A 17,229-nucleotide genomic window follows, 5' to 3' on the forward strand; every position below is an offset into this window, starting at 1 on the left:
ATTCGTATTTATATTTTGTAGCGCGAGTGTTGTTCTCGGGGATAACCAAGCGTGCTGTGCAGTGGGAATTCTTATCACGATTTGTTTAACAATAGCTATTAAAAAGATTACGTATTTATTTTAGTAACTGGACTTTCAGATATTTTTAACATTGCGGAAACGTCTGAGTCTTCTAAAATTTTGCATAAATAAGTACATATTTGAATTATCAACGTTCTTGTAATGTATTGCACTAGATTCCACTAAATTATATTTTAGTAGTAGTGAAAATAGGAGACGATTTTCGAGTGTACAAAGAAAAAACTAATTTTTAACGGGAATTTCCATGTGTGTGAGTGCTAGAGATTTTTTAATCAAACAAATTGATAGAAAACGGAGTAGTTATGTAGTGGGGGTTCTATGAGAGTTTGACCTCGTTTGACCTGTTCTAGAACCTCCAATACTTTCTGTCAAGAGGTTATTGACCTGTACTAAGACCCCCTATCTGTCTGTCTGCCGTCTGTCTGGATTTTTATTAGCTACTGGCCCCACCCACTCACCCTCTCTTTTCTTAGAGGTAATGTCATTTACCAAAATCAGTTTTATCTTAGCAAGTACTAGCCCCGCCCACCCACCCTCTCTTTTGTTGGGTTTGAGTTTAAGACTGATTTTGGCAAATGACATATTCTCTAAGAAAAGAAAGGGTGGGTGGGCGGGGCTAGTGCCTGCTAAAATATTTTATACCAATTTTGGCAAATTTTGTATGTTCAAATGGTAAGACGCTAATCACAATTTGTCTGCTCTAACGTCGTCCCCCAAATATAAGAGTACAATTGGGGGCAAAAATGAAATGGAAAAATTCCAAAACTGAAATGTCGAAAAATTTTAAAAGCAAAAAATCGAAACACCGAGATATCGAGTAATCGAAATTGAAAAATAGAAACATTGAGAAATTGAATACATATCCAAAATTTAGAAGATCGAAAATTTTAAATATGGAAAAACTTAGTCACAAAATACAAAAATCACGAAATTAAAACATCAAAAATCGAAAAATTGAAAATTGTAAGAACTTATACTTAAATAATGGAAAAATTTTGAAAAATCGAAAAAGTAAAAAATAAAAGCCTACATATCTTGCAAAACTAGTGGGCTAAATAATACTAAATAACTAAGGGGAAAATGATTTTTGGAAAAAGGAATAACTGAAAAATCGAAATATCAATAAGCCGAGAAAGTGAGAAATGAAAAATTTTTAATAATCGAAGAATTGAAAAACCGAGAAATCGAAAACCGAAATCTCGAAAAATTGACAATCCAGCACACGAAGCTAAAAAAATTGAAAAATTGAAACGTTGAAAAATTGGGAAACTAAAACCTAAAAAATCGAGACATCTAACAACCGAAAAGTCGAAAAATTTTAAAAATCGAAAAACCGAGGTGACAAGAAATTTAAACAGACGAAAAATGTAAAAGTTAAGAAAATCGAAAAATTAAAAAAAAAATATTGAAAAATCAAAATTTAAAAATTGAAAAATTACAATAACGGAAAACTGAAGAATATGTGGAAAAATTGAAAAGTCAAGAAATCGAAAAACGAAAAATTGAAAAATCTAAAATTTAATAGAGAAATCGAGCAACTGCAAATTCAAAATTTAAAAAAATTGAAGAACTGGTAAACTGAGGAATCAAAAAACAAAAAAATCGAGAAATTGAAAAATTCCAAAACTGAAATTACGAAAAATTAGCAAATCAAAAAACTGAAAAATCGCAACACTGAAAAGTTGGAAAATCGAAAAATTGAAAACCCGAAAAGTCGAAAAACGGAAAAATCGAAAAAATTGAAACATCAGAAAACTAAAAAACTCGAACATTGAGAAATCAAACATCAAAAGATCTAGAAACCAACAAGTCGAGAAGACAAAAACCAGAAAAATCAAGAAATTGAAAAATCAAAAAATCTAAAACCGAGAAGTCGAAGCATCAAAAAACACCAAAAATTAAAAAATCGAAAAAAAAATTGAATGAAAGAAATGAAAACCAGAAAAATCTGAAAGCGAAAATTCGAAAAATGAAAAGATTGAGAAATCGACACATCAAAAAAGCGAAAAATTTAAAATTTAAAAATTCGAAAATTGCAAAGTTACCAACATTGAAATGTTGAAAAATTGGGGAATTGAAAACTTAAAAAATTGGGAAATCTAATATCTAAAATTCGCAAAATTTAAAAAATCGAAATTCGAGACGTCAAGAAATGGAAAATCAAAAAATCATAACATCGAAAAATTGAAAAAACGAAAAATGTAAGATTTTACCAACATGGAAAATTAAAAAAAAAATCGACAAATCAAAAATTTAAAAAATGAAAAAATATCGAAAAATGAAAAACTGCAATTCGAAAAATCGAGACTAAAAATTATCTTCGAGGTAAAAATTTTAATGTAAAACCGTATATGTAAGTTATTATTAACACCACTAAAGTAGTGATTGATACTGATCAAAAAACTGAATAATCTAAAATTTAAAAAATCGGAAAAATATAAAATTGAGAAATCGAAAAATTGAAAATTTTAAGAACTTATATTTAAATTAATGAAAAATTGTGAAAAATCGAAAAAGTAAAGAATAAAAATCAAAAAGTAGAAATATTGAAAAATTCCAAAACTGAAACATCGAGAACCTGGGAAATGGAAAAATCGAAAAATCGGGAAATCCAAAAGTCGGATAATCAGAAAATCAATTAATCGAAAATTTAGACACGTCATACATTGAAAAAACAAAAAATTGAAGAACAGAAAACTTGAAACTTGTAAAATTAAAGTATCAGAAAATTGAGAAATCATAAATTAAGAAAACGTCTCAAACTTCGAAAAATGGAGAAATTGAAGAATTGATAAACTGAAAAAAAACTGCAAACTCAAATTGAAATACACAACAACAGTTTTGTGTTTTACAAATTATGAAATATTGGGAAAATATGCAGTTAGAGACTTGAAAAATGATCTTATTTTTCAACAGTTTCCTGAGAAAGAAAAGTTAAAAAATTATTACTGAAACACGAACATGTTTCATCTCAAGACGTAATCGAAAACTAAAGACTGAATTTTTTTTGAGAGAGATTTTCGAAAATCTTTAATCAGCGTTTGTAAGTTCTAAATTATTACTTATCATACTTTAATGAAAAAATAATCGTTTTCTAGTGTTGGAAAATACAAAAACGATTATATACAAAATATTATTAAACACTTCTTAAAGTCACTACATTTCAAGGGAATCTACCCAACACAATTTTAAAATGACGTAATATTTTTTTGCAGACGAATGGAGAATTTTTAATTCACAATTTCAAGGCCCTCGAGTCAGTCGCTTCGTAATTTGACATTTGAGAATGTCAACAGACAAAACAAAAATGAAAATAAAAATCTGGATGTAATTCCAGATTCTTTTTGGGCTTTGAGTGTAGTTTAAATTTGTCACTTTCTCACAATTTTCCCACCTCTTATGCTATCCTTATTCAACAAGAAATTATTTTAGGATTTATAACCCTTTTTTAACAAAAATTTTCCTCGTATTTTTCTTTTTTTTTTTATTTTCCCAATTACATACATATATAAATTAAAAATATAAATTACTAAATATATACACCGCAGAAATTTTTCTTCTCCAGTAATTCAGTTACCATCTGAAGGTTCCTCCCACGCTCCACGTTTCTGGTCCCATGTTCGAATAAGTGGCGCGGAAGTCGTGGTCTTCTCCCTTGCGTTCGAGTTCGATGTTGGCTCCGGTGTTTCCTTTGGCGTCTCTGCCAACGTTGGGTTTGAAGACCCATTCGCCATCGTCGGGAGAGCGTCTGAACCGTTGGACTTCAACGGGAGAGTAGATTTCGTAGGCTTGTTCGGGATAAACTTCATAGTGTTCAACGGGAATGGACGATGACACGGCAACAAGAGCCGCGACGACGAAAAAAATTGTAGTAGTTTTCATTTTTGGGTTTTCGTTCTTCAGTTTTCAGTGTTAGAAATGAACTGATTGAAGTGGAGACGAATTATTCGTATTTATATTTTGTAGCGCGAGTGTTGTTCTCGGGAATAACCAAGCGTGCTGTGAATCGGGAATTCTTATCAGTACGATTCGTTCAACAATGTGTATTAAAAAAAATACCAATTTACTTCAGTAAATGGACTTTCAGATACTTTAGCATTGAGGGAACGTCGTAGTCTTTTAAAGTGACAATTTTGCATTATTTACATTATCAACAGTTCTTGTACTGTATTTTTTGTTTAAAAAAAAAATAATAATAACAATAGAAATAATAACCTCTAAATTATATTTTAATAGTAGTGACAACAGGAGAAGATTTTTCAGTATACAAGGAAAAAAACTATCAATTTCAAGCGGAATTTCCATTTAATGTTACTTACCGGTATATAAAAAAAATAATAAAATCCCCCTTTTCGCTTAGCACGTGCTGCTTGATCTCAAAAGGTGCAAATATTTTTCTAGGATGTTGTTGAATGAAACAAAGTTCAAGGATAAATTCTATCACAACAATCTAGAACGTATTTCTTGCAAACTTCTCAGAAAATTTGTGGCAGTTTTTGATTCTGAATTTTTCCCAATTCTTTTATTTCGTGAACACATTGTATCAAAATTGTGAAATGAGAATTACAAATATATAGTTTCATAAAATAATCCCTTTTTCCAATAAAAAATCAGGACGTGATTGAAGAATTTTTTTGAAATGAATAATAATTTTGAAAATCTTCGTGTTTGAAATTCCTAAATCATTGTCACTACCGTAACCAAGAAGTAATCGTTTCATAGTTCCGGAGACTTTGTAATCAAACAGGCCGATAGAAAGCAGAGTAGTTATGTTGTGGGGGTTCTACGACAGTTTGACTTCATTTGACCTGTCCTAGGATCCCCGACTGTCTGTCTACCGTCTGTCCGGATTTTTATTAGAAAGATAATTTCCGAAACTATCCGACCGATTGTTGTCAAATTTTGTGTTTGTTAGGAATATCATGTAAATGGTAAGACGCTAACCAAAATTTGTCTGCTCTTATTCATTGCTTATTACATTATGTAGATATAACAATTTTTTTAATTTTCGATTTTTCTATTTTCGATTTCTCAATTTTCCGATTACTCAATTTTTTTATATTTCAGTGTTGGGATTTTCCAGTTGTGGCGTTTCTAAATTTTAATTTCTCGATTAATCGATTTTTCGGTTTTCAAGTTGTTCACTTTTTCGATTTGTCAATTTTCAGATTTTTCAGGCTTCCCAATGTTATTTTTTTCAATTTTTCGATGTTTGAGTTCTGGGATTTCTCATTTTTTCGATTCTTCAACTTTTCCTCCATTTTTCGATTTTTCGATTTCTCGATTTTTCAACCACTACCTTATTGGTGTTAAAAACTCCAGTTTTACACAAGTATTAAAATTTTTCCTCGAAGATGATTTTCAAAATTGGAAAAATGTTTCACAATAAGAAGACTTTTGATTTTTTTTAAAAAAAGTAATGAATGATTTTTTGATTTTTCAATTTATTGATTTTTCGATTTTTTTTCTTCTCGTCTTTTCAGTTTCTCGACATTTTGATGTTTGATGTTTCTCGATTTTTCTACTTTCCGATTTAAAATTTTTCATTTTTCAATTTTTTCATATTTCGATTTGTCGATTTTTCAATTTTTCGATATTTTAATTTTTCAACTTTTAAATTTTCGATTTTTCAATATTTTCTTTTAATTTTCCAATTTTTTAAATGTTACATTTTTGATTTCGGGGGTTTTCGGTTTTTTGATTTTTCAATTTTCCGATTTGTTAAGTTTTCATTTCAGTTTAGGAATTTTTCAATTTCTTTATTTTTCTGTTTTTTCATTCCTCAATTTCCCAATTTTTCAATTTTTAAATTTTGGATTTGCAATTTCTCGATCCTTCGCCTTTAGATTTTGCAATTCAAATTTCAGTTTTCAATTTTTCATTTTTCGATTTTTTGATGTTTCGATTTATCGATTTTTAATTTTTCCATTCTTCAATTTTTCGGTATTTTAATTTTTCAATTTTTAAATTTTTAATTTTTCGATATTTCTTTTTTAATTTTTCCATTTTTCAATTTTTCGTTTTTACGATTTTTAGATGTTCCATTTCTTGGCATCTCGGTTTTTCGATTTTTAAAATTTTTCGACTTTTCGGTTATTAGTAGCTCATTGGAATTTTTCAATCTTTCGATTTTCCTGTTTTTTTGATTCCTCAATTTCGCAAGTTTTAAATTTTTTAAATTTTGGATTTGCAGTTCCGCGATTTCTCGATTTTTCGACTTTCGAATTTTCCATTTTTCTTTTTATAAATTTTAGAATTTTCAACTTTCGTAATCGTTTCAGACTGCCACAGGTTTTTTAATCAAACATATTGATAGAAATCAGACAGAGAGGTTATGTAGTGGGGGTTCTACGACAGTTTGACCTCTTTTGACCCGTCCTAGAACCGTCATTATTTTTTATCAACAGGTCATTGACCTATTCTAAGACCCCCGACTATCCCGTCTGTCTGCCGTTTGTCCGGATTTTTATTAGAAAGATGATCTCCAAAACTACCGGACCGATTGTTCCAATTTTTGTTTATATGTTTTTCGGTTTTTGGGTTTCCCGATATTTCCACTTTCGATTTCTCAATTTCTCGATTACCAATTTTCCCATTACTCAATTTTGTTGACAATTTAATGTTGGATTTTTCAATTTTTCGATTCTTGAAATTTTCGATTTCTGGATTTTTTCATTTTTCGATTTCTCAGTTGGTATTTCTAAATTTAAAATTTTTCGATTTCTTAATGTCTCGAATAATTGATTTTTTGAACCTGGGCTTAAGATTTCATTTTCTTTGTACTCTTCTCAAGGGTAACAGAGGACTACTATATCAAATTTCTGAGTAATTTCGTCAAAGATGTCATTCTTCTTTGTTATCTCATCGTCGACACTAGCCGCAATCCAGCTTTGTGCCCTCCGATCATCCAAACATGTGTGTGCATTCGCAGACCCTATCAGCCCTAGCCAGGCCAGAACTCGCGCCTGTTCTCTAAAACGTCGAATATTTTGTTCACTGCAACTCGTGTGTAATTAATAGATATGTGATGAAACTCGTCTCTTTATTACACCTAGTTCCAGGCGAGCGAGTCGGGTGTTTGATCGTTCACCTGTTCATTGTTGGAGTGATATTTGGGTCGGAAACAGTCGAAATGCTGACATTTCTGGCCGGGTTCGGGTTCGTATGCACGGATTAGGGAGGCCTGAATGGGCTTACGCCCGTGTTGGATTGTTTCCATATTTATTTATTTCGATAGCGAATGCATCGTAAAAAGGACGTAAAAGCTGGCTCTTAATAACAGCTTTCGGTCCGGTAAATGCGAACGCGGTTTAGCGGCGGGAGGGAAAGGATAATGGGGCGTAAAGCGCAAACGGGGTAAGTGGGGTTGTGATTGTACACGAATATACATAATACCGCATTGCTGCTGTAACGTTATTAACGTGTTTATGTTATTATTACTCAAAATTACCGAATCAAATTGAGGGGTTTTTGGAGCTTTTTGATTCGGCTTTGTTTCGACAGCTAGTGATGTGTCGATATTTAATGCAAACAGTGACCCTCCAGCTAGTGTTATCGGAGCAAATAGACACATATTTTCACAAGCGACACGGATGAATTTCATATTTACAAAACGCAGATTTGCTGAATCAATGCTAGATAATTATGGTGACGCTTTTTGTTAATGTTTGACGGGATTTTTGGTCTGAAACTTTAGAAAACATGGATCCACGATTTCACCACCTGTGTCGAGCTACGTCATTTGGGACATCGAAACCGTCTCAGAGTGTCCCCGTTTCTGAATCCGAGACGATTTAGATACATCAGGGGTGTGTGCGACTATAAGGTTCGACTGCTGGAATTTGTTTTCTTGGTCTTTGTGTGTTCTCGTGGAAACGGTGACTGGAAATTGGATTTCTAGGGTTCTGTTCATCACTGAAAAATCCGCCAATGATTTGATGACGCCCCTCAAAATCTGCCGTAGTAAACACCATTTACTGTACTTGTGGTTTCAGAAATTGCGGTAGAAAATTGGTCGAAGGTTATTTATAAACATCAAAAGTTCGAGAAATCGAAGCATAAAAAAACTTACCTGAGGGTTTCACAATAAACTTATTCCTCATAAACAATTCTGCATTTTTTTGTTTTCTAGTTTATTACAATATAATTTAGTGATTATTTGTGCTGACTATAATAAAATAAAAAAAAAAAAAATTTACTGATAAAAATTTCCCATTAACAGCACGTTCTTGGTTATTCCCGCGGACAACACTCGCGCTACGAAATATAAATACGAGTAATTCGTCTCCACTTCAATCAGTTCACTTCTAATACTGAAGACTCAAGAACAAAAACCCAAAAATGAAAACGATTGCAATTTTTTTCGTCGTCGCGGCTCTCGTAGCCGTGTCATCAACGATTCCCGTTGAACACTACCAAGTTTATCCCGAACAAGCCTACGAAATCTACTCTCCGGTTGAAGTCCAGCGGTTCAGACGCTCTCCCGACGATGGCGAATGGGTCTTCAAACCCAACGTTGGTAGAGACGCCAAAGGAAACACCGGAGCCAACATCGAACTCGAACGCAAGGGAGAAGACCACGACTTCCGCGCCACTTATTCGAACATGGGACCAGAAACGTGGAGCGTGGGAGGAACCTTCAGGTGGTAACTGAATTATTGAAGAATAAAAAGTTCGACAGTGTACATACTTAGTAATTTATATTCTTAACTTATGTAATTGAGGCAATAAAAAACTAATTATAATAATATTGTTAATGCTTAATCATCACTCTCGTATTCACATAACACAAACATTTAACAGTAATTGATGATTCGAGCTCGCAAATCTGCTTCTGATACATCATCATAAATTACATTATGTGGCGGCGAAGACTGATGGTGCCTGTCCAGCCCGGGATTCCCCATTTCCAGACAATCGTCGTCACGTCCATGCCGAACCCGTCCATCACAAAAAGGACGTCCATTAAAGCTTAACAAGGCATTAAACGAGTCTAGACGACTCGGCTTGCACTTTTTTGTCCACGGCTTTATATTACATCCTCGTGGAACGATTTGCATGCAAAGAGATTCTCCCGCCCCCCGCCTCCACGTAATTCCAATACATTTTTTAGCGCGTGTTAACGACGCCAGATGGAATCCGGGGAGGTTCCGGTATTTTTTTAAATCATCTAAAAGGGTGTGTGTGAACAAATGTAATTTGGTTTCAAGAACTTTAAATCGTTGAAAGGTCGGAGGTGATGAAAGATGATCTAATCTGCACTGGAGATTTGAGTACTTTGTGGTAATTTTGAAGTTTTTGGATTATTTTCTTGGGCGTTGGCGGGAGTTTAAACTTGGCATTTTCTTACATGTTTCCGCCTCTCTTGTTATTTTTAAACCACTAGAAATTATTTTAGGGTTTGTAACCTTCTTTTACATAAAATAAAAATTTTCATTGCATTTTTCATTCTTTTTGTTTTCCCAATTACATTTGAGAACTCAAAAAATCGAAAAATTGGAGAATTAAATACGGAAAAATTTAAACTTAAAAAACAGATAAATCGAAAAATCGATACGAAATCCAGAAATCGAAACATTGAAAAATCGAAAAACTAAATACCAAAAAATTGAAAAATCAGAAAATACAAAATTATTTGAATTTAAAAAATCCGAAAAATGGAAATATCGAAAAAATTAATCAAGAAATTGAAAAATCCAATCAAAACATCAAAAAATCGAAAAATACAAAAATTTAAGAACTTATTTTTATAAAAATCGGAAAATTTTTGAAAATCGAAAAAGTAAAAAATTGAAAAATCAAAAATCGAAAGTTCGAAAAATCTAAAAATTAAAATATCTACTTACTAAAAATTTAAAATGGAGAAATAAAAAAAAAATAAAAATCGAAAATGTAAACTTTAAAAAATCGAAACAAAATTGAGGAATTGAAATGTCGAAAAATTGGAAAAGCAAAAAAATGAAAAGCGAAAAATGAAAACAGAGAGAAATCGAGAAATCGAAAGTGCAAAGCGGAAACATCGAGAAATCGAAACATCAAAAGATCGAAAAATCGTAAAGTCGAGAAGTTGAAAAATCGAAAAATTGAAAAATTAAATACTGAAAAATTTAAACTTAAAAAACAGATAAATCGAAAAATTAAATTTAAAGATTTGAAAAGCTGATAAGCAGTAAGATTCGAAGAACTGAAACATTGAAAGATCGTGAAATGGAACACATTAAAATTTGAAAATTCAAAAAATTAAAATATCGACAAAATTAAACAAAAAATAGAAAAATCAAGAAATCAAAACATCAAACAATCGAAAGATTGAAAAGTTTAGGAACTTATATTTAAAAAATCGTAAAAGTAAAAAATAAAAAATCAACAATCAAAAAGTTGAAAAACTGTAAGATCGGAAACGCGAGAAATAGAAAAACTGAAATATCGAGAAATCAAAAAGTCGAAAAACCCAAAAAATGTCTAAAAATCGAAAAATTGAATAGTAGAAAAATCTTAAAAATCGAAAAACCGAGATGTCGAGAAATCGAAAATTCGAAAAATCTAAAAATGGATAAATAGAAATTGTAAAATTTAAAAAATCGAAACATGAAACAATTTTAAAAATTGAGAAATTGAAATGTCGAAAAATTGGAAAAGCAATAACACTAAAAGCGAAAATCGAAACACTGAGCATCGAGAAATCGGAAGTGAAAAACTGAAACATCGGGAAATCCAAAACATCAAAAATCAAAAAATCGTGAAGAAAAATTAAAAACCGAAACATTGAAAAATAGGAAAATCAAAAATTCCAAATTCGAAAAACTGAAAAATCTAAAAATTAAAATATTGAAAAATCAATCGAAAAATGGAAAAATTATTAGAATTTCTACTTATTAAAAATTTAAAATGGGTAAATCGAAAAATGGAAAAATCCGTAAACTGAAATTGAAAAATTGAAAATCGAGAAATCGGAGAATCGAAAAGCCGAAAAATCAAAAAATTATTATTCGATTTAATCGAAACGTCAAAAGATCGAAAAACCGTGAAGTAAAGATCTAAAAAAATCCTAAAATCGATACGAAATCGGGAAATCGAAAAATTGAAAAATTGGAACATAAAAAATTTAAATAAAAAAAATCGAAAAATCGTAAAGTCGAGAAGTTGAAAAATCGAAAAATTGAAAAATTAAATACTGAAAAATGTAAACTTAAAAAACAGAATTTGATAAATCGAAAAATTAAATTTAAAGATTTGAAAAGCTGAAAAGCAGTAAGATTCGAAGAACTGAAAAATTGAAAGATCGTGAAAAGGAACACATATTAAAATTAAAAAAATCAAAGAATTAAAATATCGATAAAATTAAACAAAAAATAGAAAAATCAAGAATTCAAAACATCAACCAATCGAAAGAATAAAAATTTTAGGAACTTATATTTAAAAAATCGTAAAAGTAATAAATAAAAAATCAACAATCAAAAAGTTGAAAAACTGAAAGATCGGAAACGCGAGAAATAGAAAAACTGAAATATCGAGAAATCAAAAAGTCGAAAAACCCAAAAAATGTCTAAAAATCGAAAAATTGAATAGTGGAAAAATCTTAAAAATCGAAAAACCGAGATGTCGAGAAATCGAAAATTCGAAAAATCTAAAAATGGATAAATAGAAATTGTAAAATTTAAAAAATCGAAACATGAAACAATTTTAAAAATTGAGAAATTGAAACGTCGAAAAATTGGAAAAGCAATAACATTAAAAGCGAAAATCGAAACACTGAGCATCGAGAAATCGGAAGTGAAAAACTGAAACATCGGGAAATCCAAAACATCAAAAATCAAAAAATCGTGAAGAAAAATTAAAAACCGAAACATTGAAAAATAGGAAAATCAAAAATTCCAAATTCGAAAAACTGAAAAATCTAAAAATTAGAATATTGAAAAAATCAATAAAAAAATGGAAAAATTATTAGAATTTGTACTTATTAAAAATTTAAAATGGGTAAATCGAAAAATGGAAAAATCGAAAATGTAAGAATTAAAAAACCGAAACACTAAAAAATTTGAAAAAAATTGAGAAATTGAAATGGCGAACAATTGGTAAAGCAAAAAAACGAAAAGCGAAAAATCATGAAGCCGAGAAGTCAAAAATCGAAAAATTGAAAAATTAAAAACTGAAAAATTTAACCAGATAGATCAAGAAAAAGAAAAATTGAAAAATCGATAAACTGGAAAATCGAAAAAATTAAAAACCGAAAAGTTAAAAAATAGGAAAATAAAAAATTTAAAATTCAAAAATTCGAACAATCGAAAAATCGAAAAATCGAGAAATTTGAATACATATTTAAAATTTTAAAAATAGAAAAATTAACAAATATCGAAAAAATTAATAAAAAAATGGAAAAATTAGGAAATCAACACATCAAAAATTGAAAAACTGCAGCATTTAAGAATTTACGTTTAAAAAATAGAACATTTTTGAAAAATCGTAAAAATAAAAATTCAAAAATCAAAAAGTCGAATAATTGAAAAAACCTAAGATTGAAAAATCCGTAAACTAAAATTGAAAAATTGAAAATCGAGAAATCGGAGAATCGAAAAGCCGAAAAATGAAAAAATTATTATTCGATTTGATCGAAACGTCAAAAGATCGAAAAACCGTGAAGTTGAGATCTCGAAAAATCCAAAAATCGATACGAAATCGGGAAATCGAAAAATTTAAAAATTGGAACATAAAAAATTTAAAGAAAAAAAATCCGAAAAATTTAAAAACATGTAGAAAGTCTCCCAGAATTGAAAAATCGAAGAATTAAAGTATCGAAAAAAATTAATCAAAAAATTGAAAAATCAAGAAATCAAAACATCGAAAATCGAAAAATATAAAAATTTAAGAACTTATGTCTATAAAATTCGAAAAATTTTAAAAAATTGGAAGAACCGAAATATCGAGAAATCAAAAATTCGAAAAATCTACAAATTGAAATATCTACTTATTAAAAAATTTCAAAATGGGGAAATCGAAAAATGGAAAAACGGAAAATGGAAAATTTAAAAAATCGAAATACTGGAAAATTTGAAAAAATCGAAAAATTGAAATGTCTAAAAATTGGAACAAGAAAGAAACGAAAACCGAACATTGGAAACAAAAATTGAGAAATCGAAAGTGCAAAACTGAAACATCGAGAAATCGAAACATCGGAAGATCGAAAAACCTGAAGTCGAAAAGTCGAAAAATTGATAAATTAAAAACTGAAAAATTTAAACAGATAAATCGAAAAATCGAAATTAACTGGAAAATCGAACAATTAAAAACCGAAAAATTGGCAATCGATGAAAATGAAAAATTATAAATTTAAATATTTGAAAAGTTGAAAAATAGAAAGATTCGAAGAACTGAAAAATCGGAAAATCGTGAAATTGAATATATTTTTAAAATTTTAAAAATCGAAAAATTAAAATATCGACAAAATTAAACAAAAAATTGAACAATCAAGAAATCAAAAAGAAAAATTAAAAAACTGCAAAATCGAAATATTGAAAAATTTAAAAATTAGAATATACTTATTAAAAAATTTAAAATGGAGAAATCTAAAATTGAAAAAATCAAAAATATAAAATGTAAAATATAAAATGTAAAAAATTGGAAAAGCAAAAAAAACGAAAAACGAAAAATCGAAACACCGAGAAATCGAAAAATCGTGATGTGAATGAGTCGAAAAATCAAAAATTTAAAAATTAAAACCGAAAAGTTAGAAAATAGGAAAATCAAAGATTTAAAATTTAAAAAATAGTAAAATTAAAATATTGAAAAAATTAATCAAAAAAATTGCAAAATCAAGAAATCAGCACATCAAAAATCATTTAAGAATGTACGTTTAAAAAATAGAAAATTTTTGAAAAATCGTAAAAGCAAAGCATCAAAAATCAAAAGTCTAAAAATTGAAAAAACGAAGTATTGAAAAAATTTTGTTTTTTTCTAAAAATCTCGACATCTAAACAAAAAACAAAAGGACCATGTTACTTTTTGACATTTACATAACATTTATCCGACAAAATTGTAAGATGACGTGATCAATTCCTGAGGTGAGGGCACGACCGGATAGGTTTATTTTAACTACCGACTTACCATTTACAAAATTTCAAAGCATTCGATTTTGCAATTTCAAAGTCAAACTGTAAAACGCTGTTATACAATTTTGAGTTTTTCCAAAAATCTGGATGCTCAGGAAAAAACTAAACGTGTATTTATAAACCTCACGTAGAGGAAAAAAGAAACAACTAAAAATTGTTACTCAAATACAAAGAGGTTCCACTTCAAGACGTGATTGAAGATTTTATTTTTGTTTTGGAGAGATATTTTTGATAATATTTAATCAGTGTTTGTAATTTCTAAATTGTTATTACTTAAGTATTGTACTTTAACGAAGAACTAATCACTTTCTAGTATTGAAGATTTTTTAATATAACAGTAACTCCAAGAAAAAAAAAATTAGAGATTTCTCAAAATGACCACATTTCAAGGGGAGCTACTGAACACAATTTTGAAATAACGTAATATTAGTAACCTTTTGGTAAAAAAGAAAACCCAAAATCAGCATCCAAATACGAAGAAACCTCAACAACAGCACACAAGAAAACGGTTCTTCACCATGGGATATCCCCACACACTCAACACTGGTGCCACAATTCATATATAAACACCACACATCTCGTTCAAACTCAGTCGACCTTGTCACAACACAACGTTCCATTACCACTACAAGATGAACAAACTGAGCAATTTCTTCGTCCTTGCAGCCCTCCTCGCTGCTGCCCTGGCAGTACCAGCAGCCGAATACCAGTACGACCCGGAAGAAACGCACCTCCTCCACCCCCCAACTAAACCCATTGGGCAAATCTACCGCATTCGGCGCTCCCCGCAAGGAGAATGGGTGTTCAAACCAAACTTCGGACGGGACGCCGACGGGAACACTGGAGGAGTCATCGAGCTGGAAAGACAAGGCGACGACAATGAGTTCAGAGCCGTTTACTCCAAGCCTACTGACGGAGGGCGCGAAACCTGGAACGTTGGAGGGACTTTCAAATTTTGAAGAACACATCGACCGACTGTTATTTATTTATTTATTTTAATTTTAAATATTTGTAATAAATAAAAGTACTATTTTCAGATTTCTGTGTATTTTTTTTAATAAGTTCGTTTTTATCACTGTTCCCTTTAAAACATAACGCTCCTCTGGGACGACCCTCTGAATTGAAAAATAAACGTCAGCGAATAAATTCTTATCAATAAAGATTAGTTCCAAAAATAGTAATTAATTACTTTAGATAAATGCAGGAAACACAATTACAGATATTTTTATTTTTTAAGCTCTTTATAATAACAGAGGTTATCAGTTGTCGAACAAGGACGGACTTGCTCTGGGCTAACTATAGTGAAGAAAACGGTTCTTCACAGTGGGAAATCCCCACGAACACACCACAATCGCTACAATTTATATATAAACAGCACAAATCTTGTTCACCACAAGATTAACAAACCGAGCCATTTTTTCGTCCTTGCAGCACTCCACGCTGACCCAGATGAAACTACAACTAAACCCATTGGGCAAACTGACTGTATTCGGCACTCCCCACAAGGAAAATGGGTGTTCAAACCAAACTTCGGACTGGATGCCAGCGGGAACACTGGAGGAATCATCGAATTGGAAAAAGAAGGAGGTGACGACGGTAACGAGTTCAAAGCCGTCTACTCCAAACCCACTGACGGAGGGCCCGAAACTTGGAACTTTCGAGGGACATTCAAATTTTGATTTTTTTATCTGTGTATTTTTTCTCTGTAATAAGTTCGTTTTCATCACGACTGTTCCCGTAATTTTAAGTAACCTATTTTCCAACAAATAACCGCCCTTTGCAACAAATTCACCCCTTTAAATCAGACATAACGCTCCTCCGGGACGACCCTCTTCTTTAATCACCCAATAAAAACGTCTTCTGGGATGTACCCGCCCGAAGTAGATAAATTATACCCGGGGAAGCCCAACTCTCGAACAATGCACGTAATTGTTGGAAGTTCTCACTCAGACGACACAATTATCCTTTGACACGGCGTGTAATTCCCAATCCTGAGCCCTTCAAATCGGCGCCTGTGAAAAGATGCTAATTGAAAATCGTCCTGGCATATTTCGCTGACGAGCCAGTTACTGGCGTTAATGTGTATCTCGGGCCCTTAAACGCCGCCAAGGAGGTCCTGAAGGGTTTTTGGAAGGATAATGATTCTGGCGATTAGCACGTCGCAGAGATCGATGATGAGTGTTCATCTACCTGTGAATCGAAACACGTGTATTACAATTCTCATTTATAAAACGTGATTCATATTAATTATTTGTAGCCACAGTATATCAAAATATCCTTGTTTTTCCTCTGTTTGTTGCTTCGCTCCCTTTGTTTTACCAACCCTCGCCATCAATTCCCAACTATAATCCCCGTCTGAACCACAAACTAATTTCGAATCGATACCCCCACGTAAAGAATAACACCTACCCCCGGCTTATTTATCCCTACAATGTTTACAAATCACAATAACCCACGACCATTCATACAAAGTGTCTCAACCATTAACCCAGGAATTCAGCGAGGGAACGTCAGAAAAATCGGCATATTGCGCTTTGTGAAAGCCTTCATGTCCACATCAAGCCCCGACAGATTCCATTTTTATCTCTCGGGCTCGCGGAGGATATCTCTATTTATTTTTCCATCTAGAAATGCGAGTAATCTGTCATCTAATCCAACACCAGAGTTTAGGCGGGGATTGCCGGGGGCCGATAAGCCGAAAACTGATCGTTTGCTGAGGATGGCCGAATCGGGGGCAACGACATCGTGGTCGAAAAAAGCGTGCAAAAAAAATGAGTGCAATGGTGCGTAAAGTAACCATGTTACACACTCCCAAAAGCAATTTTGTAAGTATATCGTTATTAGCTAGACATTTTGAGTAAGTTACGATTTATAAGAACTTGCTCATTATTAACTTGCTCGAGGGGCTTGTTTGCCAACTTCACTGCAACATTGGATTTTTCTATGCCTTCTCCGCAAACAACGCGATGGATTCGTTTGTCCTATTATCTTTATTAACGTGGGTTATTTCGTAAAATCTGACGAATGAGGGAAGCTTGATTTT

General features: G+C 31.4%; 3 protein-coding genes across 3 annotated transcripts; 2 read left to right on the forward strand and 1 right to left on the reverse strand.

The window, feature by feature from the left end:
- Window positions 1-3,654: 3,654 nt before the first annotated feature.
- Window positions 3,655-3,963, reverse strand: LOC135142998 (coleoptericin-like). Its single transcript, XM_064074820.1, has one exon. It carries the CDS (start codon window positions 3,961-3,963, stop codon window positions 3,655-3,657), a length of 309 nt encoding a protein of 102 aa, XP_063930890.1.
- Window positions 3,964-8,365: 4,402 nt separating this feature from the next.
- LOC135143010 (coleoptericin-like) lies at window positions 8,366-8,828 on the forward strand. Its single transcript, XM_064074835.1, has one exon. The coding sequence runs from the start codon at window positions 8,422-8,424 to the stop codon at window positions 8,728-8,730; it is 309 nt and encodes a 102-aa protein (XP_063930905.1). The 5' UTR covers window positions 8,366-8,421; the 3' UTR covers window positions 8,731-8,828.
- A 5,950-nt stretch (window positions 8,829-14,778) lies between these two features.
- LOC135143023 (acaloleptin A-like) lies at window positions 14,779-15,224 on the forward strand. Its single transcript, XM_064074848.1, has one exon. The coding sequence runs from the start codon at window positions 14,819-14,821 to the stop codon at window positions 15,143-15,145; it is 327 nt and encodes a 108-aa protein (XP_063930918.1). The 5' UTR covers window positions 14,779-14,818; the 3' UTR covers window positions 15,146-15,224.
- The last annotated feature ends 2,005 nt before the right edge of the window (window positions 15,225-17,229 follow it).

The sequence above is a fragment of the Zophobas morio genome, unplaced genomic scaffold (genome assembly GCF_036711695.1).
Source record: "Zophobas morio isolate AGI-343-1 ecotype UQ-CSIRO unplaced genomic scaffold, CSIRO_AGI_Zmor_V1 ptg000057l, whole genome shotgun sequence".
NCBI classification, from domain to species: Eukaryota; Metazoa; Arthropoda; class Insecta; order Coleoptera; family Tenebrionidae; genus Zophobas; species Zophobas morio.